At 36.3% G+C, this 27,684-nt stretch overlaps 1 protein-coding gene across 1 annotated transcript in view; it reads right to left on the reverse strand.

Moving 5' to 3' along the window:
• Nucleotides 1-27,684, reverse strand: part of LOC142354299 (piwi-like protein 1) — a 90,348-nt gene that overhangs the window by 29,940 nt on the left and 32,724 nt on the right. Inside the window, exons 10-12 of the mRNA XM_075406562.1 lie at nt 15,328-15,477; nt 3,395-3,563; nt 2,223-2,359 (exon numbers count right to left, since the gene is read on the reverse strand). Coding sequence (XP_075262677.1) covers nt 2,223-2,359; nt 3,395-3,563; nt 15,328-15,477 — 456 coding nt within the window. The remainder of the gene's footprint in view (nt 1-2,222; nt 2,360-3,394; nt 3,564-15,327; nt 15,478-27,684) is intronic.

Consider the following 27,684-nt stretch of genomic DNA (forward strand, 5'->3'; position numbering starts at 1 on the left):
CGAGTGGAAACTGTCGCAGTAAAATGGTAACCCCCTACAGTAGCATGAATGGTTTGGGCAATTCATAAATGTCATAGATTCGAAGTCACTCACTGATGATGTCAAGCTGACTTACTTAAAAAATAGTAACTGGAAAAACAAAGAGCGCTATCGCTGAGTTTGGACACTGCGGAATAATGTATAAAGTACACTTAGGACACTTGAACGCTAATTTGGCCAGCCACAGGCAGTTGTCAGTGCACATTTAGGCAAAGTCAGCTATTTTCCACCAGTGAAGATGCATAAGAGTGATATCATAAACCATTCTGCAACCATCTCAAGTCTTGTCGGGGTCTTTAAGTCACTTTCACAAGACGCTGACTTGAAGAGCGCCTCGTTACTTAATAGCAGAGCAAAAAATGAAAGCCCAATATGAAAAAGTCGTGGTCACTCTTTACGGTCCAAAAGCATTGGGTGAAGCTAAAACTCCTCGACTTCAGCGATTGGTTGAAGCAGAAGGCCGAGGCATATGACTTGATGAAACGAATATCAAAAATGGCAAGAACTGATGACAACACCAACTAAGTAACCAACACCAAAGTTGCCTCAAGTACATTCGCTGCGAACCCACAGCAAAAAAGCACATGGAAACCGGCTGCAACTGAAAAACATTACCCTCTACTCACTGCATTGTTTGTAAAGGAAACCACCGCATCTGGGAGTGTCGGGTATTTTAAGAAAAACCTCCCACTCAGCGAGCCGAGGTAGTGGCCGAAACGAAACTATGCTTCTCGTGTTTAAGGGGAAAACACATGTTTCGACAGTGCCCAAGACCCAGGAAATGAAAGAGCGATCGTTGCAACAGCTCCCATAACACACTTCTCCATGGAGCTGAGAGAGTTTATCCATCAAAATCCCCTTCAACCAACAAAAACGGTAATAACAATGCTGCCGCACGTCAAAATAAACCTTCTAGTAGGCAATCATTGAGTTAGACCACTGTCAGTAATGTGAAAGGCCTCCTTCAGGTAACCGAATTGCAGTTGGCGAATTCTTCGGGTAAAGACACCACGGCTTCAGTTTTGTGCGATACCGCTTGCAGTAACTCGTGGGTGTCCAAGTCTCGTGGGTTGTCCAAGTGGGTGTTTAAGTGGGTGTCCAAGTGGGTATCCTCGTAGGTGTCCAGGTTGACTTGTTTTGCACGTTAGAGCATTGAAACTAACAGTCAAGGGTATTGACACCAAGTTAGTAGAATTAACTGTAAAACCACGCGACAAACAAGCATTCGAACCGTTTAAAGTTAGTCCTTACATGAAGGAAAATTGGAATGTAGGCGCCGGCGTAGTTAACATTAATGCAATTCAGGAAACAAAACGGCACCTGACAATACAAGACCCGGTTGTATATTACTATGCAAACATCGAGATGATACTCTGTCAGGATGTATCATGCCAGCCGCCCGTTAGAGTACTTCGCTGCCGACGAGAAGTGCTCGCCATTAGCCGTTTGCTTGCCCATAGGTTGGGTTTTAAGTGGTTCTTTGCCGTCGTCTTCAGGTTTAGTCTCGACTTGTTTCAAGCTAATATGTAGCAGGATTTTGAACTCACTATTCAGGTAAAGTCATGGTATGGAGTCGTATGGCGCATTTAAAAGGCACATTTAAAGAAGTGAAATTGTGCATTCTTGAAAACACCACATTGCATAATGGAAAAAGGTACGATGTCGGATTGCTATTTGCTGAAGATAACATCCAATTGCTCAAACATTTCTCAGCTCTGGTTCAATTCAAATCTTTGGAAAAGTGGCTTAAAAAGACCAGCATTTAAGGGAAAAGTATTCGAATACCATCAACAAAGACTTAGAGAAAGGCTACAAATTAGGGTCAGAGATGCCCACACGGTTGAAAGTCGCTCATAACGTAAGTGATACCTACCACACCATCCAGTTGCTAACCTGAACAAGCCTCTCTTGCTGTTACGTTACTTACATTTGCCTACAGGATTTTCTTATCGAATTCAAAACGTTCCGATAGAGTGTCTTCACTATACATATCATTATTAGAGTATCAAATTTGGTTTTAGTTTCTACAGGCATGATTATGAACATTTTATTCAAGTTGAAAAACAGCTCCCACTTTTTTTGGCGAGCCATCGATCAAAATCTTTGGCAGAGAGATAATAGCCACATGAGTGGTCGGGGGGGGGGGTCCGCATCAATAGCGACCAGACTACTTGGATACTTACATCAGGATTCAGTCTGTTTCTGAGGGCGTTAACATAGTCATACGCTCTGTCATTTTGCAACTCCAACTGTTCAGGTACTTCCACGCGAATACGCACACGATTTAATGTTTCTCGCACATGATTGAAGAGACTACCACCTGAAAACGACAGAGGTTCCTTCTTCCAATTTACAAAATTTGGGTGTATTCCGTTCCAGCCTCTGTTGCTTAGGAGTAGTGAAAAATGGTGGGGTCTGCCGCACAAAAAGGATCCCACCACTGCTAAGTCTCGAAACCACTTCTATGAATTACGAAAATATTGGCGCGAGTTCGAGACTGGGTGGTAGGGATCCTAAATCTGTGCGGTAGACCACCCCCCCCCCATTTCTCACTACTCTTATTTCACTCCCCCTCACACATGTGCAGTTTTTTGAAACAGAGGTTTAGCAATATAAAATAGGAGGGAAATGGAACTCAGGACAAAAATACCCAATGCTTCAAAAATACCCAAAACATCCAGAAGCTTACCCGTTGTTAGATTTATCATTGATCAGAAAAACAATTTAGCATAATAATGCTTCAGAGATAAGTCATAACGTAAACATTAGACAAGTATATTAGGCCAGCCTCGCGGACCAAGACCATGCCTCAGCGCCCCGTGCGACTTGATATGGAACAATCACCATATGAAATACACCAGAGCTAATAAATTGGGTATTATTGTATTGGGTTAAATTGCTATGTAACCGTAATACTATTTCTGTATGAGTACTGCTGGTGCACTACTACCGTAAAAAAGATACACATTTAATACACCTACAGAATCGGAGGCATCGAACTTCAAACCAGCGAAACGTTCGATTTCAATACGACACGTGGACAAAAATTTTCATGAAATGGTTATGAAATCAAAGCGTAGCAGCAAAATTGTTGATTATATGGAACATTTTGCTGCTAACTATTCCTTTTTAGCACGAACAAAAATTTCGGGTTCTTAGCATTATAGCCACTCATTATGGTTCGCCATAATGGTATGTTAACGGTAAAGGGGGGTATGCGTTATCTAACCACTAAACTGTGAGAAACTAAATGAGAAACAGCCAAAAATGCGACTCATGAAAGTCAGAACTCTGTTACAGGGAAAAAAATTTGATTTTCCGCGACTAAATTTCAAAGATTGAATCCATATCGTACATTTTTCATACTCCTTTCTGGGGTGACAGAGAATCCAATTGGTGAGATTGACAGGGCCCACACACATCTGATTGCTTAGCTCCCTTCCGAAGTCCACGTCACGATTAATGGACACTCGATTGCGAGCAAATACGACATAGTTGTCTGCGTGAATCTGCCTAGCGTTTATCTAAGCAAAAAAAGTTATAGAACTCTTGTAATGGAATTCATTTTAACTTTAAACATTTGCGTAAACTTGCTGAAATAATTCTAAATTCCATTCAGTCGAAAGAGTGAGAAGTAAAATCGTACTCTGGATCTGTGCCCCACCTCCACAGTTTACTGGGTATATTACTTTAACACCCACAGGCTCACGTGCTACTTTTTTTCATAATAACGTGCTATATAACACATAAATTGTAACTGGGGAGGGGGGCACTGGGGTGATTCGCTATTTGTTACATAGTAATGTGCTATAGAACACCACAAATTGTAGAAAGGTGGCCATAAAATCACTGGGTGCCGAAACATATATCCTCTTTTTTACTACGTTAGGCCAAAAACTGTTGGTCTCATCTTACAGTTTTTCACAAAATGCCTTTCGCGAAGCACTTTGTCATGATTACTGCCTGATGTTCACAGCCAATCTTCACACCTTTCTACCATTCACAAATAAACAGCTCTCGTCGCGCAATCATAATAAATAAGCAGCTCTTTTCGATATTAAATTACCGCTGAATTACAGCTCAAAATTTCACAAATCACCCCACTCAATCTACTTAAAACTAGCACGCCCGTTTAAGTATTCTCATATTATTTTCAATGATGCATTCACCAATAACCTATGACTTGGCGAACAATCCTAAATTCATTTAAAAATTCTCCGCAAAAAAAGAAAACGAGAGCTATGGCCAGACATACTGTTATGGTAAGAAGCACAACTGCTAAATCTCAATATAGAACGAAGCAACCGACTAGTTCGGAAGAAATTCTCTCGAAAGGAAGTAGCAGCCTAATTTGTCGGAAAACTATAAATTTCACCAAGCAGCTTGAAACAATATCAGCTGTATAAACCAAACTTAGCCGGCAGATTGCCGGAAAATAGCCGTGATAGACGCTTGTGGCCAACCATAAATTGAAACGGATCTTTTCCGTTTGTGCCCCCCCCAGTACGTTATGCTCCCCCCAGTTACAGAGCACGTGCCATTACATAGTAAATCATTATGTGAAAATATGGCACGTGCGTCTGGGGGTTGCAAATAATATGCTCCCACTAAGCTGGGGGGGGGGGGGGGGACACAAACGGAAAAGATCCATTGAAACAACTAAAGAAATAAGATACAGATTGACCAGACTCTAATACTCAAGAATTAGGGCATTTAAGTTTGGCACTGCTTAGATGCGCACTAATGATTTTTTACTAGTAAATGTTCATAAAATTTAAAGTTCCATAAGTGAGTTCAGAAGTCATTTTTTTGAGTGAGGTAAGTCACGCAATTGAATTAAAAGCAGAAGTGACGTCACGCACACAAATTTTAACTGCAAAGCAGTGGAAGTCACTGAGGTCGTTGAAAAAGTCGATTCCAAGAAGTCAGGGTAAGACGAAACAAAAATCTGTTAGACGATAAAAAAAACTTAGGAGCGCAATAATAGCCGCCTGGAATTGCTGACGCGGCTATTAATAATAAGAACAAAAAAATTTGGCCCAATGAAGGGAAGCGCAATTTAGATCACGCAAAAATCGAGAAATCAAAGGCAAACAAGTTTATTGAATGCACAGATCAATCAATTAAAACTAATGAATGAAATTGGTAAGAAAGCTATTGAATGAGAAACCGTTTGAAATTAAATACAAAATCGTAAAACTCCCTAACCCAACACAACCTAGTTCGCAAAACCTGAAAAAGGGAAATAGCTAGTAGCAGATATTTCGCAAAAAACAAGATTGCATTCCACATTAAAGTGCAGCTTGATCCTGAGTGTTATCACTCTTGTTGCAGCCAGAATGATAAGGAGCAACAGAGAGGGAAGCGAGAGAAAAAGAAAAAAAAGGAATAAAAGAATAATAAGGAAACAGACAGATAGAGGAGGAGAGAGAAACAACGATAAGGGGGAAAGTAGAGCAGAAAAAGACAACAAATACGACAACATAGCCGGCAAATTGCCGGAAAATAGCTGCGGTTGACGCACATTGTTGTTGAAACACAAATAGAGAGAAAAATTAAGAGACAGAAATTGACAGAAAGTGTCGAATATAGTTCATATCTGATGTTCAAATTCCGTATATTGGGTTAGACACAAAAATTACACTTAATTCACCTTTTAAACTGAACGCTATTAGTCATAATACTAATGCTAGCTAGCAGCATTTTCAATGAACTTTGATACCCTAAAGCACTATAACTTAATGCCCGGGCGTTATATGCTTATCCAATTTTTGATTTTGCTCTTTCGGCTGTGACCGAATTCACAAAATTGCGTAATTCAATGCTTGAAAAATTAAAATCTATTCCATTGAGTTGAAACAGTGAGTGAGCTAGGGCAGAAGGCAACCGTTAAGATCGTGACTTATGTAAAACAAAAAACGGGATTGAAACGTAATGCACAAGCGCCGTTGAAAATGAAAAAAATAGCCGAGGATGACGGCGGCAATTAACAAAGAATGAAAAGGCACCAATTGCAGAGAGAGAGAGAGAGAGAGAGAGAGAGAGGTGAGGGAACGAGACACAAACGGAATGAAAGCAATCGACATAGCGAGAAACAAAGGCGAGAAAAGAACGATAGAAGATGATGATCACAAGAGGGAGAGAGGGGGTATACGAAAAGGAAAAATGAAAATCGAAGAAAAGTTGCCAAGCCTAGCAGCGAGAACGAAGCAACGAAAAAATAGAAGTGAAGAAACAGTCAAAGACGGAGCAAAAAATAGATTCGAAAGCAAGAGAAAGACGAGAAAAAAACACGAAAAAGGAGGAAATCAGTTTACCAAAAAAATTTGTTGATCTCACGCGCTTTAATTCGAATAAGATCTTACGTGATTAAAGTTCACGCATCACCGGAGAAGTCATATAGCATAGATATTTTTAATTTGCGTATGTGAATGTAAATGGAGAGAACATCCTTAATAAAGCCGGTAAATATCCCGAAAAAGCTGCCATAGCTCAACAGACCTCCAGTTCGAAAAAAAAACAAATTACTCTCAATTATCGTTATTCATACTCAGTTGACATTATTTCTTTCAATTGAAGCAAGCAAAAGGCAAATTATTAGTAAGGATAGTAATTTGTGAGAGTGAAGAATATCACGTGCAACCAAAAACTTAATCCCAGGCTTACAAAAATACACTTCACAAAAAAAAACTTACTCCACAAAAGAGTGATAAGGACGTTAAGCAAGAAATTCAGTCGATATTAAATAAGACATTGAAAAAAAGCATTTTTGGCGCATGAGGGCATACCTTGACAAACAAATACTAAAGGGAGGCCAATATCTCACTATGGCGGTTTTGATTTTTTTTCGAAGACATAGACAACGGGGAGGGAGAAAAGCGAGGTAAAAGAAAGATAGCCGGCTTTAAAAACCCATACAACAAGGGAGAGAAAAGAAAACAGAGGAGAGAGAGCGAGAGAGGAGAAAGAAAGCAAACAAGAAGAGAGCGACAAAATACAGAAAATGTAAACCGTAGAAGAGGAAAGTGATAGTGACAAAGAGAGAGGAGAATGGAAATGAATGACAGCAAGACACAGTGTGATAAACAAGATCAATAGAAGCGAAAAACAGAATATAGAACAGAAAAAAGAGAAAAAGAAGAGAAAAAATTGAAAACAAAACCAAATTCGCCTAAAATGGATGAAAAAAGTAAATGAGAAAAAATAAAAACATAAGAATCGGACGGGAAATAAATAAGAATATCAGACGTAAAAAAAGAAGTTGAGACAATAGAGAGTGACAGAGAGAGGGAGAGAAAAGTGAAAGAAAAGGAGATACAAAAAGATACAAAGATTGAGAAAGGAAAAACGAGAAACCAACAAGAAACTAAAATGAAAAAACCGTCAGTTAAAAAAATCCGTAGTCAAAAACTGCATGAAAGATAAACCAGACAATAAATTGGCAAAACTTTGTTTGAGAGCCATTAAAAGATGAATAGAAAAAATGTGGTTAGGATGACTGATAGAAAAAATCGGAGAAAGATAGAAAAACGTAGATATGCTTATCCAATTTTTGATTTTGCTCTTTCGGTTTGACCGTATTCACTACATTGCGTAATTCAATGCTTGAAAAATTAAAATCTATTCCATTGAGTTGAAACAGTGAGTGAGCTAGGGCAGAAGGCAACCGTTAAGATCTTGACTTATGTAAAACAAAAAACGGGATTGAAACGAAATGCAAATGAAAAAGACGAGCGCCGTTGAAAATGAAAATAGCCGTTGAGGATGACGGCGGCAACTAACAAAGAATGAAAAGGCACCAATTGCAGAGAGAGAGAGAGAGAGAGAGAGATAGAGGTGAGGGAACGAGACACAAACGGAACGAAAGCAATCAACATACCGACAGAAAAAGGCGAGACAAAAACGATAGAAGATGATGATCACAAGAGGGCGAGAGAGGGAGGATACGAAAAGGAAAAATGAAAATCGGAGAAAAGCTACCTAGCCTAGCAGCGAGAACTAAGCAACTAAAAAATAGAAGTCAAGAAACGGTCAAAAAGGCAGAGAATCAAGATTCGAAAGCAAAAGAACGAGGAAAAAAGAAAGGAAAAAATCAGCTTACCAAAAAAAATTGTTGATCTCACGCGCTTTAGTCCGAGTAAGATCTTACGTGATTAAAAAGCTCGCATCGCCGGAGAAGTCACATAGCATAGATATTTTTAATTTGCGTATGTAAATGTAAATGGAGAGAACATATTTAATAAAGCCGGTAAATTGTTCGAAAAAGCTGCCTTAGCCCAAAAGACCTCTAGTTCGAAAAAAGAACAAATTACTCTCAATTATTGTTAAACTCAGTTGACATTATTTCCTTCGATTGAAGCAAGCAAAAGGCAAATTATTAGTAAGGATAGTAATTTGTGAGAGTGAAGAAAATCAGGTGCAACCAAAAACTTAATTACAAGCTTACAAAAAAACACTTGACAGAAAAAAACTTACTCCACAAAAGAGCGATAAAGGACGTTACGCAAAAAATTCAGTAAATATTATATAAATGATTGAACAAAAAGCACTTTTGAAAAGCGCATAAGGGCATACCTTCACAACAAAACAAAGAACTAAGAGAAGGCCAATATCTCGTTATGGCGGTTTTTTTTTCAAAAACACACAGAACGGGGAGGGAGAAAAGCGAGGTAAACGAGGGATAGCCGGCTTTAAAAAACTAGAAAAAGGGAGGGAAATAACAACAGAGAAGGAGAAAGAGAGAAGAGAAAAAGCAAACAAGAAGAGAGCGACAAAAGACAGAAAAATGTAAACGGTAGAAGAAGAAAGTGATAATGAAAAAAAGATAGGAGAACGGAAATGAGTGAAAACAAGAGACAGAACGATAAAAGATCAATGGAAGCAAAAAACAGAATATAGAAAAAATCAAAAGCAGAAAAAGATAAAGAAAAAATTGAAAACAAAACCAAATTCGCCTGAAAAAGGATGAAAAAAGTAAATGAAAAAGAATAAAAATAAGAATCGGACAAAAAAAATTAGGAATATCAGACGTGAAAAAAGTAGTTGAGACAATAGAAGGTGACACAGAGAGAGGGAGAGAAAAGTGAAAGAAAAGGAGATACAAAAAGATACAAAGATTGAGAACGGAAAAACGAAAAATCAACAAGAAACCAAAATGAAAAAAACCGTCAGTTAAAAAAATCGGTAGTCAAAAATTCCATGAAAGATATACCAGACAAAAAATTGGCAAAACTTTTGAATGAGACCCATTGAAAGATCATCTTATTGTGAAAGTCGGAGAAAGATAGAAAAACGTAGATAGTACTGAAAGAATGAAAATAAACGACTAACCGATAGAAATTGACAGAATTTTTCAAAGTGTCGAATAGTTCATATCTCATGCTTAAATTCTGCATATTTGGTTAGACTCAAAAATTAAACTTAATTCAACTTTTAAACCGAACGCTAATAGTCGTAATACTAATGCTAGCTAGCAGCAGTTTCAAAGAAAATTGATACCCTAATGCACTATTACTTAATGCCCGGGCGTTATATTATTATCCAATTTTTTATTTTGTTTTTGGCCTTGACCGTATCATCTACAATGTTTAATTCAATGCTTGAAAAATTTAAAATCTATTCCATTGAATTGAAAGAGTGAGTGAGCTCAATCAGAAGGCAAACGTGAAGTTCGTGACTTATATAAAACAAAAACGGGATTGAAAGGTAATGCAAATGAGAAAAACAAGCACCGTTGAGAATGAACATAAAAGCCCTTGAGGGTGACGGCGGCAATTAAAAGAATGAAAAGAAACCAATTGCAGAGAGAGAGAGAGAGAGAGAGAGAGAGAGAGAGAGAGAGAGAGATAGATAGAGGCGAGGGATCGAGACACAAACGGAATGAAAGCAGTCAACATATCGACAGAAAAAGGCGAGAAAAGAACGATAGGAGATGATGATCACAAGAGGTAGTTAGAGAGGGGGGATACAAAAGGAGGGAAAAATAAAAATCGGAGAAAATTTACCTAGCCTAGCAGCGAGAACAAAAAAACAGAAAAGAAGAAACAGAAAGAAAGGCAGAGAAACAAAAGACAGAGCAAAAAATAGATTCAGAAGCAGGAGAAAGACGAGAAAAAAACACGAAAGAAAAGGGAAAAGAAATCAGCTTACCAAAAAAATTTGTTGATCTCATGCGCTTTAATTCGAATAAGATCTTACGCGATTAAAGTTCTCGCATCGCCGGAGAAGTCACATAGCATAGATATTTTTAATTTGCGTATGTGAATGTAAATGGAGAGAACATCTTTAATAAAGCCGGTAAATATCTCGAAAAAGCTGCCATAGCTCAACAGACCTCCAGTTCGAAAAAAAACAAATTACTCTCAATTATCGTTATTCATACTCAGTTGACATTATTTCTTTCAATTGAAGCAAGCAAAAGGCAAATTATTAGTAAGGATAGTAATTTGTGAGAGTGAAGAATATCACGTGCAACCAAAAACTTACTCACAGGCTTACAAAAATACACTTCACAGAAAAAAAATTACTCCACAAATGAGTGATAAGGACGTTAAGCAAGAAATTCAGTCGATATTAAATAAACTATTGAAAAAAGCATTTTTGGCGCATGAGGGCATACCTTGACAAACAAATACTAAAGGGAGGCCAATATCTCACTATGGTGGTTTTGATTTTTTTTTTCGAAGACATAGGCAACGGGGAGGGAGACAAGCGAGGTAAAAGAAAGATAGCCGGCTTTAAAAACCCATACAACAAGGGAGAGAAAAGAACAGAGGAGAGAGAGAGAGAGGAGAAAGAAAGCAAACAAGAAGAGAGCGACAAAATACAGAAAAAATGTAAACCGTAGAAGAGGAAAGTGATAGTGACAAAGAGAGAGGAGAATGGAAATGAATGACAGCAAGACACAGAGTGATAAACAAGATCAATAGTAAAACAAGATCGAAAAACAGTATATAGAACAAAAAAAAAGATCAAAAGCAGAAAAAGATAGAGAAAAAATTGAAAACAAAACCAAATTCGCCTAAAATGGATGAAAAAAGTAAATGAGAAAAAATAAAAACATAAGAATCGGACGGGAAATAAATAAGAATATCAGACGTAAAAAAAGAAGTTGAGACAATAGAGAGTGACAGAGAGAGGGAGAGAAAAGTGAAAGAAAAGGAGATACAAAAAGATACAAAGATTGAGAAAGGAAAAACGAGAAACCAACAAGAAACTAAAATGAAAAAACCGTCAGTTAAAAAAATCCGTAGTCAAAAACTGCATGAAAGATAAACCAGACAATAAATTGGCAAAACTTTGTTTGAGAGCCATTAAAAGATGAATAGAAAAAATGTGGTTAGGATGACTGATAGAAAAAATCGGAGAAAGATAGAAAAACGTAGATATGCTTATCCAATTTTTGATTTTGCTCTTTCGATTTGACCGTATTCACTACATTGCGTAATTCAATGCTTGAAAAATTAAAATCTATTCCATTGAGTTGAAACAGTGAGTGAGCTAGGGCAGAAGGCAACCGTTAAGATCGTGACTTATGTAAAACAAAAAACGGGATTGAAACGAAATGCAAATGAAAAAGACGAGCGCCGTTGAAAATGAAAATAGCCGTTGAGGATGACGGCGGCAACTAACAAAGAATGAAAAGGCACCAATTGCAGAGAGAGAGAGAGAGAGAGAGAGAGAGATAGAGTTGAGGGAACGAGACACAAACGGAACGAAAGCAATCAACATACCGACAGAAAAAGGCGAGACAAAAACGATAGATGATGATTATATGAGGGCGAGAGAGGGAGGATACGAAAGGGAAAAATGAAAATCGGAGAAAAGTTACCTAGCCTAGCAGCGAGAACTAAGCAACGAAAAAATAGAAGTGAAGAAACGGTCAAAAAGGCAGAGAATCAAGATTCGAAAGCAAAAGAACGAGGAAAAAAGAAAGGAAAAAATCAGCTTACCAAAAAAATTTGTTGATCTCACGCGCTTTAATCCGAGTAAGATCTTACGTGATTAAAAAGCTCGCATCGACGGAGAAGTCACATAGCATAGATATTTTTAATTTGCGTATGTAAATGTAAATGGAGAGAACATATTTAATAAAGCCGGTAAATTGTTCGAAAAAGCTGCCTTAGCCCAAAAGACCTCTAGTTCGAAAAAAGAACAAATTACTCTCAATTATTGTTAAACTCAGTTGACATTAAGAGAAAAATAAGAATCGGAAGGGGAAAAAGAATATAAGACGAAAAAAAAAAGAGTTGAAGCAATAGAGAGTGGGAGAAAATTGAAAGAAAAGGAGATACAAAAAGATACAAAGATTGAGAAAGGAAAAACAAGAAACCAATAAGAAACCAAAATGAAGAAATTTTGTAAAAAAAAACCGTCAGTTAAAAAAAAAATCGGCAGTCAAAAACTGCATGAAAGATAAATCAGACAAAAACTGCATGAAAGATAAATCAGACGTAGATAGTACTGAAAGAATGAAACGTAACCGACTAACCTCGGGAGAATTGCTCTCAAACAATCGGCGAGCGGTTGGCTTTGTCATAGCTAGCCACGGCTTAGTGAGGCTAGTTTAAGGTTAATGGAAGAGGTGTAAGATGAGCGCAGAGGGGGTGCAAAAGTGGATTGGGTGGGGTTGATGTAGGAGCGGTGGGTGGGTGCGGGAACAATTTCTAAAAACCTCCCTTCACACCAAAGTATAGGTCTCCAAAACAGTTTCTGTTAATGGATACTTGAAGTCTAGTGGGCTGAACAGCTCTAAGAATTTTATGCAAACTGGGAGCTACCTCTTTATCCCGCTTCTGAAGACGAAAGTCAAATGGGTCAGACGAAAAATCGGCCAAGCGAAAAACTGCATAAAAGAGAAATACAGGAGAAATTTGCTAAAAATTGCTTTTGAGAGCAATTAACAATGATTTTCTAAAGAGTGCCTGTTGAGTCAATTATGATAAAAAACATTTCCTCTATAACTCATTATTAATGGGGATCAGAGATGATGACCTTACGTCACATTACAGCAGCTTAAGTGCGGCATCAACAAAAAGAGAGAGATGGAGTGAGAGAGAAAACATGAGCGAGAAACAGAATAAAAGAAACCCTAACCGATAGAGAGAAAGAGATAGGAATATTTTCGATGATGTTATTCGACTCTTTCAGTTTTCTAGCCTTGTTAGTAAATAAATCATATAAAAACTGAAAAAAGTAAAATTAAAAACTTCGCAGTAAAAAAATTCAAAACCAATTTTTGTCTCAAAATTTCTGTCAAGTAACCCATCTCCAAGAATTAAAAAGTTTGGTTGGCCAGTAACGGTTGTTAAACCCAGAAAGGGATAAACCAAAAATTTTGGAATTAACTGCAAATTTTAATAAATATTGCTTTAATTCCCGATATTAAATTCTTAAGAACCATTTCATTTTCTCAAGAGACTCTCCAGTATCTTTATTTCAAGCATGAAATAGTTTCACTGGCTTATAAAATTCCATACACTTGGAATATGAAAGTTTTCCGAAAATTTGAAACTTTAAACTTTGTCGAAAAACTACTAAAACTGGAGTAATAAAAAATATTGATCACAATCCCATTAACTCTAGAAACTATGCAGCAGCTTATAATCAAACCTTGAAGGAGGTCCCACGGCCCCTGGTGCCGGAAAAAATTCAATAAAAAAATTCAAAAACATGAAAAAAATTGATTGAAATCGTGATAACAAAATCTTGAAAAACATTAAGTAAAAAAATATGCAGCAACATATTATCAAACCCTAGAGGAGGTTCCTTGCCTGTTGAGGCTAGAGAAACCTAAAAATGGCAAATAAAATTCAAAAACATTTTTAAAAAAAATTGCAAATTTTATTTAAAAAAATGCTAAAACTCGTGACATTAAAATCTTGCAAGACATTCCATCACATCTAGAAATTATACAGTAACCTATTTTAAAACCCTAGAGGAGGTTTCTTTGACGCTTAAAAAACCTAAAAAATCAAAAATTTTCAAAAAACTTGAAAAAACAAGTTTTATCAAAAAATCGCTATAATTTGTGACATCAAGTTGAGAAACTATTCCATGCCCAATAAAAAATTAGTCAGTAACTTATAATCAAGAACCTTAGGAGATTTTTTAAAAAAGACTGATAGAACTAATATAATTGCTGCAAACTTCGTTAGAGAGCAATTCAATGGACAGTTGAAGTAGGAGACAGAACAGAAGGAGAAGCACGCAGATAAAAAGGAACGCAATAAACAAAGAGATAGGGGGAGAGAGAGAAAGAACGAGAAACAAATTAAAAACAAAGGGAAAGAGGGAGAAAGGATAGAGAAAAAAGTTTTAAAAGAAAAAGTCAAGAACGAAAGAAATTAAGAAAGGTAGGGGGAATAAGAGAACGCGAGCGAGCGAGAGAAAAAGGAATGCAGTAAACAAAGAGATAGGAGAGAGAGAGAGAGAGAGAGAGAGAGAGAGAGTAAGAACGAGAAACAAATTAAAAACAAAGGGAAAGAGGGAGAAAGGATAGAGAAAAAAGTTTAAAAGAAAAAGTCAAGAACGAAAGAAATTAAGAAAGGTAGGGGGAATAAGAGAACGCGAGCGAGCGAGAGAGAGAAAGCAGGAAAATATAATGTAAGGATAAATAAGGAGGATAGAAAGAGCTACAAGAGAAGCGAGGACGAAAGAGAAAACATAACAGGAAGATTGCAGAAAAAGATAGAATCATAAAAGCTCACATTTGGTTAATAAAAAAACCATTAAACACTTCTGGATTTCCGTAATTAGCTAAACTTGAATAAGATTTCCCTACTCCCGTCACTAAAGGACTTTATTTAGAAGGGAACAAATAAGAACACATAAGGAAGGCCAAATCTCAAATCATTAAAATTAAATTTTCCGACTTTCGCAGAAATAGAATTAGATAAGCATTGATTTAACTCATAAGTTCCTTCATGAATAAATTATCTCAAAATTTCTGAACACAACCTTTACATTGCAATTAGCAGAGGGTCTTGGTCCATATATATTTAGTCCAAATAACAAAAAGCGCAACATCTAACGAGTTTTCTCTGCACTATGGATCTGAGGGTTGAGCTGATTATTTCATTTATCTTTAATCAAAATAATTTAAAAAAGAACAAGAAATGAGTGATACTTCGATTGAGACGAGGAAAAATTTTGGAACAAATATGCTTCGAAGGATCTTCGCCATAGGCTACTCTGTTGCGTTGGTGCTGTTTTGTTACTTTTTGCGTTATTTGATTTGTGCTTTAGCGAAATTGACCTATGCAACAGAATTATTAAAAGAATTCTTACCATAATAGGGTTCCGCGCTAAGTCAACACCCCAGTTGTGCATCTCTTGCTGTGCTCTTTCGTCGGCATATATGCTTTGGACAAATTTCTCCAAGGCTGCTACTCGGTTCACAGGCGTCGGTTTCGTATATTCCGAAATTTCTTTCATTATCTAAAAGACAGTAAGTTTAACTTTTCCCTTTTATCAGTGACTAGCACCTTAATTTCAGATACGTGACGATCAAATTGTCTTATTTTATTAAATTTGATCGCTAGATTGAGCGTAAAACTTTTGGTTCCAGAATTCAGATTACTTCTAAGATTACCAATTGAAAGATCTGAAGCATAGACATACACGAACAGGATATTGTCAGATGTCCGATGATATCAATTCCAAGTGCTTTTGACAAAAAGTGGAGAGAAGTGTTTTAATTATACGTCAAGGTTTACAAGAACGCTGACCGAAAAACTGATACTGAAAAAAAGTCAAATTGCCAAATTCATCTGACGCGATAAAAAATTTTACGCGACAAAACTATCAGCCTTTTTCGATTCATTCTTTGGACCATTTGAGTGATTTAAATCACCGCAGTTCCATTTGACTCAATAAGCAAAACTTGAATGCAAAGTTTTAACTAGCTTTAATTGAAGAACGGCCAAAAAGATGCACAAAACCGCAGCTATGAAAACGATAACCAGATCAAAGAAATTCCAATATTTTGCAGAGTACAAAATTTTTAAATCTCTCCAGCTCAGCATACTACCTATTGAAAACGCCACCAGAAAAAAAAACAAGATTTTTTCAAAGCTTTTACACTTCGCGTCTAAAAATAAATTTTCGTTTACTCTTATAAGAAATGGGATACCAAATAAATAAAAAAAGTTTTCGCCAGTTTTCGCAATACTGAATCTTCTCAACAAGCAAATATCAACTACTATCTTTTTTAAACTCAGACCTTGCTCTGAGACAAAAAAATTAAGATACTCAGCAAAAAAATTCTTTTAGCTGGCGAATACTCGGTAACCATTAACAAAAGATAGAATTTGAGAAAACTTTCTTTCTTCAATTGCAAGAATATAGCTGTGATTGTTTTATGTACCTGTAATCTCAAAACACCAATAAAGAAGAGCTAAAAATTTGAAAAATCTGAGGTTTCCCTGACTCTAACTATATTTAAACATGCATTCTTTTTAAAAGCAGCCTTGAAATAAGTCTTAATTGGATTGAGCATCTGAATTTCGTTTTTACTCTTCCAAATGAACTACAGATTGAAACAGTTTGGAAAAAATTGATGACAATCTATTATTCTTCTGAGTGACAAAAAGTTTTCTAATTTTTCTGTATGTTCATTAGATTCGATAAACACTGTTAAGTCAGCCTGAATAATAGAGAAAAATCAACTTAATACTAAAAATGGTTCTCAGTATACACTAAGAAACTTTGATAAATTAACGCAGCAAGTCTTTAAATAAAGTTTTGGTGCCCGGGCTTCTTGTTTCATCCCGCTATTCGATTCTGCTTTTTGACCCTGAACGTACTCGAGTAAATTTACTGAAAACCCTCATTTCAATTCAGTTGGAACTGTGATTGAGGTAAGTCAGAAGACAAAACATCAACCGACTGATGCCGGAAGAATTGCTCTTGAACGACAGGCCAGGAAATTTAATTCGGGAGTTGTAACTTAGATCAATTTTTCTTTATGGGTGCAAAAACATGACCGCACCGGGATTCGAACCATGGACCTCCCAATCCCTCACCAGAAGCACTGCCCACTCGTTTACAATGATTGCTATGAACTTCGTTCAAGCGCAATTAACAAGAAAGTTGTGACTTAAGTAAAACTAAAAACGTGATCGATAGGTAGCGCGATTTCAAAAAAAAACATAACAGGACAAGTCCTGGCCTACAATTCAATGAAGTTTTAATGACTAAACAAAAAACTGATTATAGAAAGGACTCGGAGTGAGCTTGCAAAGCCATTTAGAAAAAAACAGATCATAAAACATACCCGGCAGATTGCCGGAAAATAGCCGCCGTTGATTCCAATAAGCATGATTGGGATTGAACGAATAGAATATTGAAAAAAAAATTTTTGTACAAAAATATTTTTTAAGTCCGATTTATTTTGATCGCATTTCGTAGTTGAACATACTTCTGTTTCTTAGAGAGAGACTACAGGGGCTACTATCAACACCAATAAGCATTAGAGGTGGTAACTAAGACTTATAGGAACGACGTTCAAATAGCGGGCATCTAAAATTGGGCTTTATGGGTTTATCCCGTTTCTATTTCTGACTTCAATTTTTTATACCGACTCTGTTCATTTTGAATTGCTTTGCTTAGCAACTGATGTTCAAATCCACTTTTAGCAGAATGAGAGAAGAGAGAAACTAGCCTAGAGAAGTCAAAAAGATTTCACGCAAAATGTCGAAAAAGCGGCAAAATGGTAAAGCGAAAAAAATTTTGACGAAGTAAAAAAAAAATACGAGCGCAATAATAGCCGGCTGAGAAGATGAGGGCGGCTATTAAAAACAAAAATATAACCGACTAACTCAGGCGGACTGCTCTCAAACGACCGGAGAGCGGTTGGCTTCTTCAGTAGCTAGCCACGGTTTAGTGAAGCTAGCTTTCCGAAAAATTGAAAAAAAAACAAATTTTTTCAAATTGCTAAAGCTGGAATCATTAAAATATTGAAAACCAATCCAATACCTCTACAAACTCTGCAACAGCTTATTATCAAACCTTGGAGGGGGTCCCTAGGACCCTGGTGCCAAAAAAAATGAAAAATCAAACAGATGCAAAAAACATGTTAAAAAAACATTCCAACATATGTTTTTTTGATAATAGTATGTAGTAAGCTATTATCAAACTCTAGAAGAGATTATGTGGCTCTTGGGGTTGAAGAAACCTAAAAAACGACAAAAAAATTCAAAATTTCAAAAACCTGAGAAAAATTGCAAGTTTTATAAAATGGCAAAACTTGTGATAAAAGAAATTCAAAATTAATCGATGGCCAAAAAAATTCCAGTAACTTACTATCAAAGCCTAACGGAGGTTTTCTGACACGGAGGCTGAAAAAACTGAATAATGAAAAATTGCAAAAATTTCAACATTTGTAAAAAGCTAAAAAATGTGATGTTAATATCTTGTGAAAGATGCCATTACATCTAGAAACTATACAGTAACCTATTGTAAAACCCTTGAGGCGACTCTTTGGCTCGTGACGCAGGAAAAACCTAAAAAACTACAAAATTTTCAAAAAATTGCTAAAATTTGCGATAATAGGAAGTTGCAAAACTTCCATGGCAAAATTTTTCAGTAACCTTAAGGAAGTTTTCTGGCCCCTGCGTCTGGAAATACGTGAATGACATATAATCAAAAAAATTGAAAACTGCACGTTTTGTTGCAAATATGCTAAAAATCGTGATGCTAAAATTTTGAAACCATTCCACTACCACTAGAAACTATGCAGTAACTTATTATCAAACCCTAGAGGAGGTTCCTTGACACCTAGGGCTGATAAAAATGACAAAAATTTTCGAAGCTTGAAAAAAATTGTGAAGATTTGTATATATTTGCGTGTTTTTAGCGAGCGGTTGTTCGTCAGTAGCTAGCCACGGGGGGGGGCAACAGCGCAGCGGGGGGTCAACAGTGGGGGTGTCTTCAACCTCAAAGAACCGCCCTTCACACCATTAGTATAAGTCTCCAAAACAGTTTGAGCTGAAACAGAGCTGAAAGGCTCTAAGAGCACTTAATGCCCGCTGGGCGGTACCTGTTTATCCCGTTTTTGAGGACGAAAAGTCAAATGGGTCAGACGAAAAAATCAGTCAAGCGAAAAATCGCATAAAAAAGACCGACAGGACGAATATAATTGCTACTTCGTTTGAGAGCAATTAAAAAAAAACCGGAGAAGTCAGATTGCCGCAAAACGATTGCGTGTCAGATTGCCGTGAAAAAAATCACGTCCCAAAAGCACTCGCACTTTTTCGCTCCACTTCTTGGTTCGGCTTAACATATCATTGTTTCAATTTGACTTCAAAAATCATTAAATTGTCAGATATCAAAAATTAGACAGCGCGCCAATACAATTCAAAATCTTTGAATTGTAGAAGGAGCGAGCTCAATAACAGCCGTTTAGAGGTGGCGGCTATTATTTAAGTCTAAACTACCAAAAAAAACTGCCTCACACCAAAATTTTACGTCTTCACGCTAGCTTCGGTAATTTGCACACATAGAGTACTGTTTAGCAACTTAATGCCATTAGGCCTTTTGTCAGACGAAAGTTCGGTTGCACAACACATTGCATAAAAAGGAGTAGAACTAATACTTCTGTTACAAACTTCGTTTGAGTGAGTTTTTGAAAATGCATTCAAACTTCCAATAAAAAAGGCGCGCTAATAAGCAAGGTTTAAGCGAGAGAAGTTTGGGCAGACAGAGCGGGGAAATCATACAGGGAGATGGAGAGGAGGAGGGTACGTTTAGGTGAGTAAAAATTATCTGGGTCTTTTCCGTTTGTGCCCCCCCCCCCCCCCCCCCCCCCCCCAAGCGTAGTGGGTGGATATTATTTGGTGCAGCCGCCAGATCCACGTACCATGAATGGATGAATTCTAGCGTTTCTCAGTGCTTTTTACGTTATGCACACCCCCCAGTTAGGGAGTACGTGTCATTAAATATTAAACCATTATGTAAATATATGGCACGTGCGTCTGGTGAGAGCAAATAAGATCCACTCACTAAGCTGGGGGAGGGGCACAAGCGGAAAAGATCCGAATTTTATATCTATTCTGTTTTGTCCCCCCCAGTATTTTTTTAGTGTTTTGTTTTAAGAGCAGCTGCTGTTTAAAAGGACTATGAGCAGAATGACAGAAGAGTGAAACTAGCCTAGAGAAGTCAAAAAGATTTCACGCAAAATGTCGAAAAAGCGGCAAAATGGGTAAAGCGAAAAAAAGTTCGACGAAGTAAAAAAAACATAGCCGGAAGAATTCCGGAAACGACTCGAAGGAGAAAATTGCTCATACTTATGACTAATAAACTAGAACAACTAATGTGAACCTTGAACCTCCACAAATGCCATAAAAAATTCAAGGAAGAATAGAAACTGCATTCAAAAACAAATTGAACGAAAAAAAAAAACTAGAAAAACTTGATGAGTTTTTTTAATAGTACAAGGAAACATAAAGCCGAATAAAGTTAGTTAGAAATTAGAGCAATGAAAAGCTCGCAAAACAATGGACAAGTCATAATAGGCTAAGAAACTTGTCTAAGATTGAAAAAAAAGAAAAACTGCAAAAAAAGAAAAATGGTTTAAAATTTCTCAGTTTTTCTGTCAATTTTCCCAGGAAAAAATGATTTATACCAAGAAAACTTTCGTCAATTGGTATCTGAATATTCCTTAAGTAACAAGCTTCTATTCAAATCCCACTTAAAGCATTAAAAAAAAACAGGCAAAAACTCAAAAAACTTCGTCAAAAAATCAGCAAAACTGATCAAAAACCTCCAAATTAGCATTAAACTCAAATGAACTACTGGAAACCTTCAATTCCTATCAAAACAAGCCTAAAGCTAATACAATATCATAATCAAACCGCATAACCATCAAAAGTTGCAGAAAACTGATTTTAAAAGCCGCACGTGAACAAAAAAATTTTGCTCGCTTAGAAAACTTTTTCACACATCAATTTCTCGCTCTCTCAAAAACAGCGGTATGAACAAAAACCACTCTCTTTTCGCTCCGATCTTCACTTTTGTTCAGCACCAAAATCACTCCAAATTTTTTCACGCGTTTCATTTGCCGCTTCAAAAATCACTCCAAAATTGATTTAAAAAAGGACTTCTCCAATACTCCTCTTCGAGTCGTAAAAATAGGAGCGCTATAATAGCTGGCTGAGAAGATGAGGGCGGCTATTAATCAACTAATTTTTGATGACGAAAAGTTCTTCTAAATGGATTGATATCCCATGAAACCAGGTGCATTTTCCCTGTGAATCATAGGCTTTCTCTTTTAGGTCAAACGCGTGAGAAAATCTCAAACTAAATAGGAAACATTAGCCCTAATAAGCTTGGACCCTCTGATGGCTTCTTATATGAACGATCGCGATTTCAGCAACAAGCGAATAACGCGATAACTCTTGACCACTACCGCTGATAGAATCAATAGGAACAGCAGTTCAATTACTACAAAAAATGCAATACAATTCTAATGAATAATGATCAAGTTGACACATCAAGCGATCAGTAACATAGTTTGGTCTAGTATTAACTAGTCTATAAGAAAGAGCAAACGCATCTGCCCCGACAACCAATCTAATGAAAAACTACCTGGTCCCGCTGAAATACAAACATTGGTTATAAAATTAGAAAATGGAATGTTGAAAGATTTCCAAGCGGCCTTGAAGAAAGGATTCAGTAGACTCTTATTCTTTTGCCTGCCGCGGAATGCTTTTGACTACTCCAAACAAAACTGTTGAAAACCAAAACGTAAGATTTCCGAGAATCGCACTTGATTTCCAGAAAAATATGCACGCTGAGTGGTGAGATCAATGGCCTTTCAAAATCGAATAAAACCAGCAGCTCTTATTCTTACTGCATATGGGATTGAAGGCCGACAACAGTAATACAAACTCCTCCACAAAAGTAACACAAATTCAGACATAGCTGGCAGATTGCCAGAAAATAGCCGCAATAGATTCGTAGATCGGCAGTCTAAAAAAGAACAGTAAAAATGACAGGCCAAAATAATTCGTCTTTTCATTGAAGGCTGATCTGTTATATTTTGATTAAAAATCTGTTTAAGTTATTGCTGCCTCTATTAGCTGATCTCAAATAACCTTCATTTAGAGTGACACACACCCATTTGACCTTATCTCTTTGAATTAAAGTAAATAAAAGTCAATTTCAAATTGAGGAAGTCATTTTTGAGAGTTAGGTAAGTCAAGAGTGACCAAAAATTTAATCACGCGCATGAACAAAAAAAACTCGCTCCACTAAGAGCGAAAAATGACGTCACACATGCAATTCAGTTGAAATTGCATGAACGAATGAAAAAGTGGCTGTGACGTCATATGGTCGTAACAAAAATCATGACGGCGAAATAAAAAACATAGCAGGACAAGTCCTGACGTACAATTCAAAGAATTTTCATTGACTTAACAAACAACTAGACCTAGAACGGACAATGAGTGAATTGGGAAAATGATTTCTGAAAAAAAATCTGATGAAACCAATGTCAAAAAATCAATGTCAAAATGCTCCTAGGGAGAATAAAAAACCACTAGTGAGATATGTAATTTTGATTCGAACAAAAAACTAGGTCCTGTGAATGGATGAGCTGTGAATGGATTGGAAAAACTATTTAGAAAAAAATCCGATCCAAAAAGTCGAAAAAACAGTAAAAATCAGAGTGAAATTGCCGCATGTGAACAAAAAACCACTACCGAGAAACCGAATTTTTGTTCAAACACCGTTTTCTCACTCTATTTTAAAATTAGAGCGAAAAAAATTCACGCCGCAAAACCACTCGCTTTTTTGCTCCATTTCCTGTTTCGGCGTGACCAAAATCACCACTCCACTTTGACTTCAGAAATCATGAAAATGTGTGAACAGATCTTAAAAAAAGACAGCGCCCCAATACAATTCAAATTCTTTGAATTGTAAAAAAACCAAGAGAAGGCCAATAATAGCCCCAGCTATCGCTGTGCGGTTATTAACAAGGAGGATCGGTGATGTGTGTCCGCCCAAAAAAGTTCAATCCAGCTGATATTCAATTTTATAACCGAGGGTAACAGCTGCATGTTTAAACGTAGGCGGCATATTGCCTCACAGTAGCTGCAAAGTAGACCGCAGAGCCCCTATCGTAAACAAAATCACCACGACCAAAAAAACTACGGTTGATAAGACCTTGATTTCAAATTATCCTTTTTCCCAAATCGAATTTCAAGCACTGATGTGATGTCTTTCAAGTGATATACCTTTCATATTTAACAAGCTTGGGTGATCTCCTTTCAATTCAAAGTTAAAAATTCTAAATTTAGATTTAATAAAAAGAGTGCACAAGTCATTTTGAGTGAGGTAAGTCATGTATGATTAGACATCTATCACACTATTGGCCAAAAAACCTATACAAAAAAATGACCTTGCGCACACAAACTCAGTTGCAGAATGGTAAAAGTCATCTAAAAACTTGCACCACCTAGTTTGTGCATGATCAAACGGTCGTAACAAAATAGGGAAGACGACGAATTAAAAAACAAAGCAGGACAAGTCCTGACGTACAATTCAAAGAATTTTCATTGACTAAACAGAAAACTAGACATAGAACGGACTATGAATGGATTGGGAAAACCATTTAGGAAAAATCCGATCCGTAAAATCGAAAAGACATTAAAAAATCCAAGTGAAATTGCCGCATGTGAACAAAAAACCACTACCGATAAAGCAAATTTTTGTTCAAACACCGTATTCTCACTCTACTTTAAAATTAGAGTTAAAAAATTCACGCCGCAAACCCGCTCGCTTTTTCGCTCCACTTCCTGTTTCGGCGTGACCAAAATCATTACTCCAATTTGACTTCAAAAATCATGAAAATGTGTAAACAGATCTTTAAAAATAGACAGCGACACAATACAATTCAAATTATTTGAATTGTAAAAACGGCCAAAAAATGCCGAAAGCAACTCAAAGCGTTGAACCTTTCCAAACAAAACCGTAGTTCCCGCCAAAACATTATCCTTTGTCTCAAAACAATTCATATTTGCCAAACCAGAGTTATCTTAAATATTTGCCAAAACTTAAACCTCGTAAAGAGAAAAACTTAAGAATTGACATCATTGAAGCAAGCAAACCAAAACAATACAACGTCAATAAAAAGGCATACAAGGAAGAAGAGCAGATTTTGATCTTAACACCAAAAATTATGCAAAAACTAGCTGAAAATTTCAAACCTGCAAAATTTGTATTTAACATTTGGTAACGTTGAAAAGTAGCGCAAACTTTAAAGATGAGCAAAAGTTTTAAGATAAAACTGACTGGATTCATAATAGAAACAATATAACCAGTCTGAAATACTCAGCAGTCTGCGATCCAAAACACACATTAAAAACAACATGCCTGATGACGCTTTCAGAAAATAAACAGAACTATTTCTAACAGCTTCTTGATCTCAAACGAAATCAATTGCAAACAAAAATCAATTGCACGACTGTAATGTTAACAACATTACGATAAAAGAGTTACAATAAGGAATCTACAAAATTTGGGATATAACAATATCAAATTAAATATTAAGTAGAAAAACGACCAAATTTCATTAATAAGCTTGGCAGTATTAATGAAAATTTATAGACAACCTTTTGGTAATTTTTTTCAATACCAGTAGGAACAGAAACTCAGATGAATAGAGATTGCATCAAATTATTGCCGAGTAGAAGACAAATATAGCTGGCAGATTGCCAGAAAATAGCCGCAATAGCTTTGTAGATCCGCAGTCTCAAAAAAAAAACAAAAACAAGAAGAAATTTCTTCTCAAATGCTGAGAAGATAGATTTTGATTAAGAATATGTATAAGTTATTTCTGCCTCCATTAGCTGCTCCCAAATAACCTTCAATTAAAGCGAGACACATTCAATTAGAGTGACCATATCTCTTTGAATTAAGAGTAAAGAAAAGTCTATTTCAGAGTAAAGAAGTAATTTTTGTGAGTGAGGTAAGTCACGTGTGGCCAAAAAGTTAATCACGAGAAGGATAAAAAACTCCTTCCACTGAGAGTGATAAATGACCTCGTACACGCAACTCAGCTGAACGAATGAACAAAAAGCAGACTTGAAAAGATTGTGACGTCATATGGTCGTAACAAAAATCTTGACGACAAAATGAAAACAATAATAGCCTCAGCTATCGCTTCGCGTCAATTAAACAAAAAACAGAACTTTGTTAGCAATTATATTTGCAAAACCGTGGAGCGAGAGGTGAGGCATTGTTAGCATTCTACCATTTTCAAGGTAAAGTTTTTTTTCTCGTTTCCTATCGAAAGACCTGCATATCATATCAAAGATAAAAACGTTTGGAGGACCTTAGATCTCGACAAGATTTTTTTCTGCAAAATTTGCACTGCTTTGTTGCTGCCACTCACCAAAAATATTTATGTGAAGAGCATCTACTAATAGCCACTTCAAAACAGCGCGCAAACTGCTGGAAAATAGCCGCCTCTAACCCGCTTGATGCATATGTGGATTGAAACAGAAAGAGAAGAGATAAAAATTGGCAAAAAATTCCTAAGTGCCATATGTTCTGATATGGTGCAGAGTTCCAGTCAGCTTCTAAAACAATACTTAATTAAGCTCTTAAACAGAATGCTAAATAGTTTAAAAACAATACCAGCTAGCACTTGCTCTAATGAACATTGATAACCTAATGCACCATGAATTAAAGAACTCGCTTTCTCCCGAATTTTGCTCATTGACATTGACCATATTCATTACAATGCGTAAATCAATGAGTGAAAGAATTGAAAACCATTCAGTTGAAACAATGAGTGGGTTAAATCAGAAGTCAAGCGCGAAAGTTGTGACATATAAAACAAAAAATAACATCGAAAGGTAAAGCGAATTAAATAAACTGGAAGAGCCACTAAAAATAGCTGCTGATAGGCTGAGGGCGGCTATTAATAAAAAACTCTTACGAACCACCCTTCACATCACAAACGTATGTCACCTCAAATACAGTTTTGGTGAATCGCATACTTAGAGACCAGTAAAGTGTAAGGCTCTAATAGAGCTGCTCAGCCACTTAATTCCCTCCTCGCGCTGCCTGTTTATCTCGTTTTTGAGGACAAAAAGTCAGATGGGTCAGACAAAGAATCATTCAAGCAAAAAACACACATTAAAAAGAAAACAGGACTAAAAAGATAGCTACAAATTTCGTTTGAGCGCAATTAAAACAACACTACATAAAAACTAACACTACGAGTCGTTAGAAGTGAAGGCGAAAACAGATTTAGCAAAAATCAGAGTCCTTTCAAAATTAGTGAAGTCAAAGAAGGAAAAACGTGGCGTCTTAAAGTGTGAACTAGAATCGTTATTCACAGCAAAGCATACATCATTAGAAGTCATATATCAACAATTGGCAGTTTCGCTAGTTCCGAAGAACACAAAATAAAGTTAAGATTCAAATTCCACCAAAAACCTTTTATAAAAGATAGCACCTAAGTCAATGGTAGTCATAGTTAAAAGTAGAAGTTAAAAACCAGAAGACAGTTACGCGGCGTTCAAACCCGAAAGATAAGTAATTTTTCTAGGCGCTAAGAACTGAAGAAGAGGAACAAAAACAGTTAAAACTAAAATTCCACTATAATTTCTTGAAAGAAACAGCTTAAATCATAAAAGTTACTTCAATCAACTAAAATGAACGAGATTCATTCATGCCTCAGTAGCAACTTGATAACAATTGTAACTATTGGGACTTCAATATAACAGAAGAAACACTAACAGTGAGAAAAAACTGTTTTAATGGCATAGAAAAGAAAATCTATGAACTGAAGCAATTAATTCAGTTATTTTAGCTTCAAGAGCAATCGGGGATTGACCTCTTGATTAAAAAGATAAAATGGATTGATTTGACAGAAACAAAAAATTGAAGCAAAACTAAAAAAAACTGTTAATAGTTTTTGAAAACAAATCGAGTCAAAATCATGAAAAAGTATAACAATGAAGTCAGACAATTCAACATTATTTCAGGAGGGAAAAGGCAAAAATAGAAGTCCAACTTCCCCGTGAATAAAATCCTAATGAGATTAACTGATGAGACAGCAAAGTTCAGCAAACAGTCTCAAAAACACTAAAAAATTTTTTTAGAACAAATAGTGCCAAAGTCATGAAACCCTCTAGCCAAGAACTCGAACCAAAAATTGTAATTATTTATGCCTCAATAACGACCAATGGACCTGACATTAATTATACTAGGTGATAGGACAACAGAAATAATGTAATAACAAAATCAAATAGTCGCTGAAATTTTGTGACAAATACAGTCAAAGTCTTAAAAAGCATTAGCTGCTCGTTGATTAAATCAAGCAATTGCAAATAAGTGTAATTAGAACACTTATGCAACTATTAATAGCGCTGAACAGAAATTCTGAAAACAGGAGTCAAATAACCGCGCGTAGAAATTCGCTTTCAATTGTTTTTTAAAATGCCAATTTCGCACTCCACTTTAAAGGAAAGTTATAAAAATAATTATTCTTAAAAACCTATTCACTTCCTTTGCCACTCAAAAATGACTAAAATCACCACTCTAATTTGATTTCTAACTGGCATGAAAAAGTCGAAAAGTGTGAATATGTCTTAAAAAGAGCGCACCAATACGATTTCAATTTGGATTGTGAAA

The sequence above is a fragment of the Convolutriloba macropyga genome, chromosome 15 (genome assembly GCF_964194025.1).
Source record: "Convolutriloba macropyga chromosome 15, txConMacr16.3, whole genome shotgun sequence".
NCBI lineage: Eukaryota > Metazoa > Xenacoelomorpha > Acoela > Convolutidae > Convolutriloba > Convolutriloba macropyga.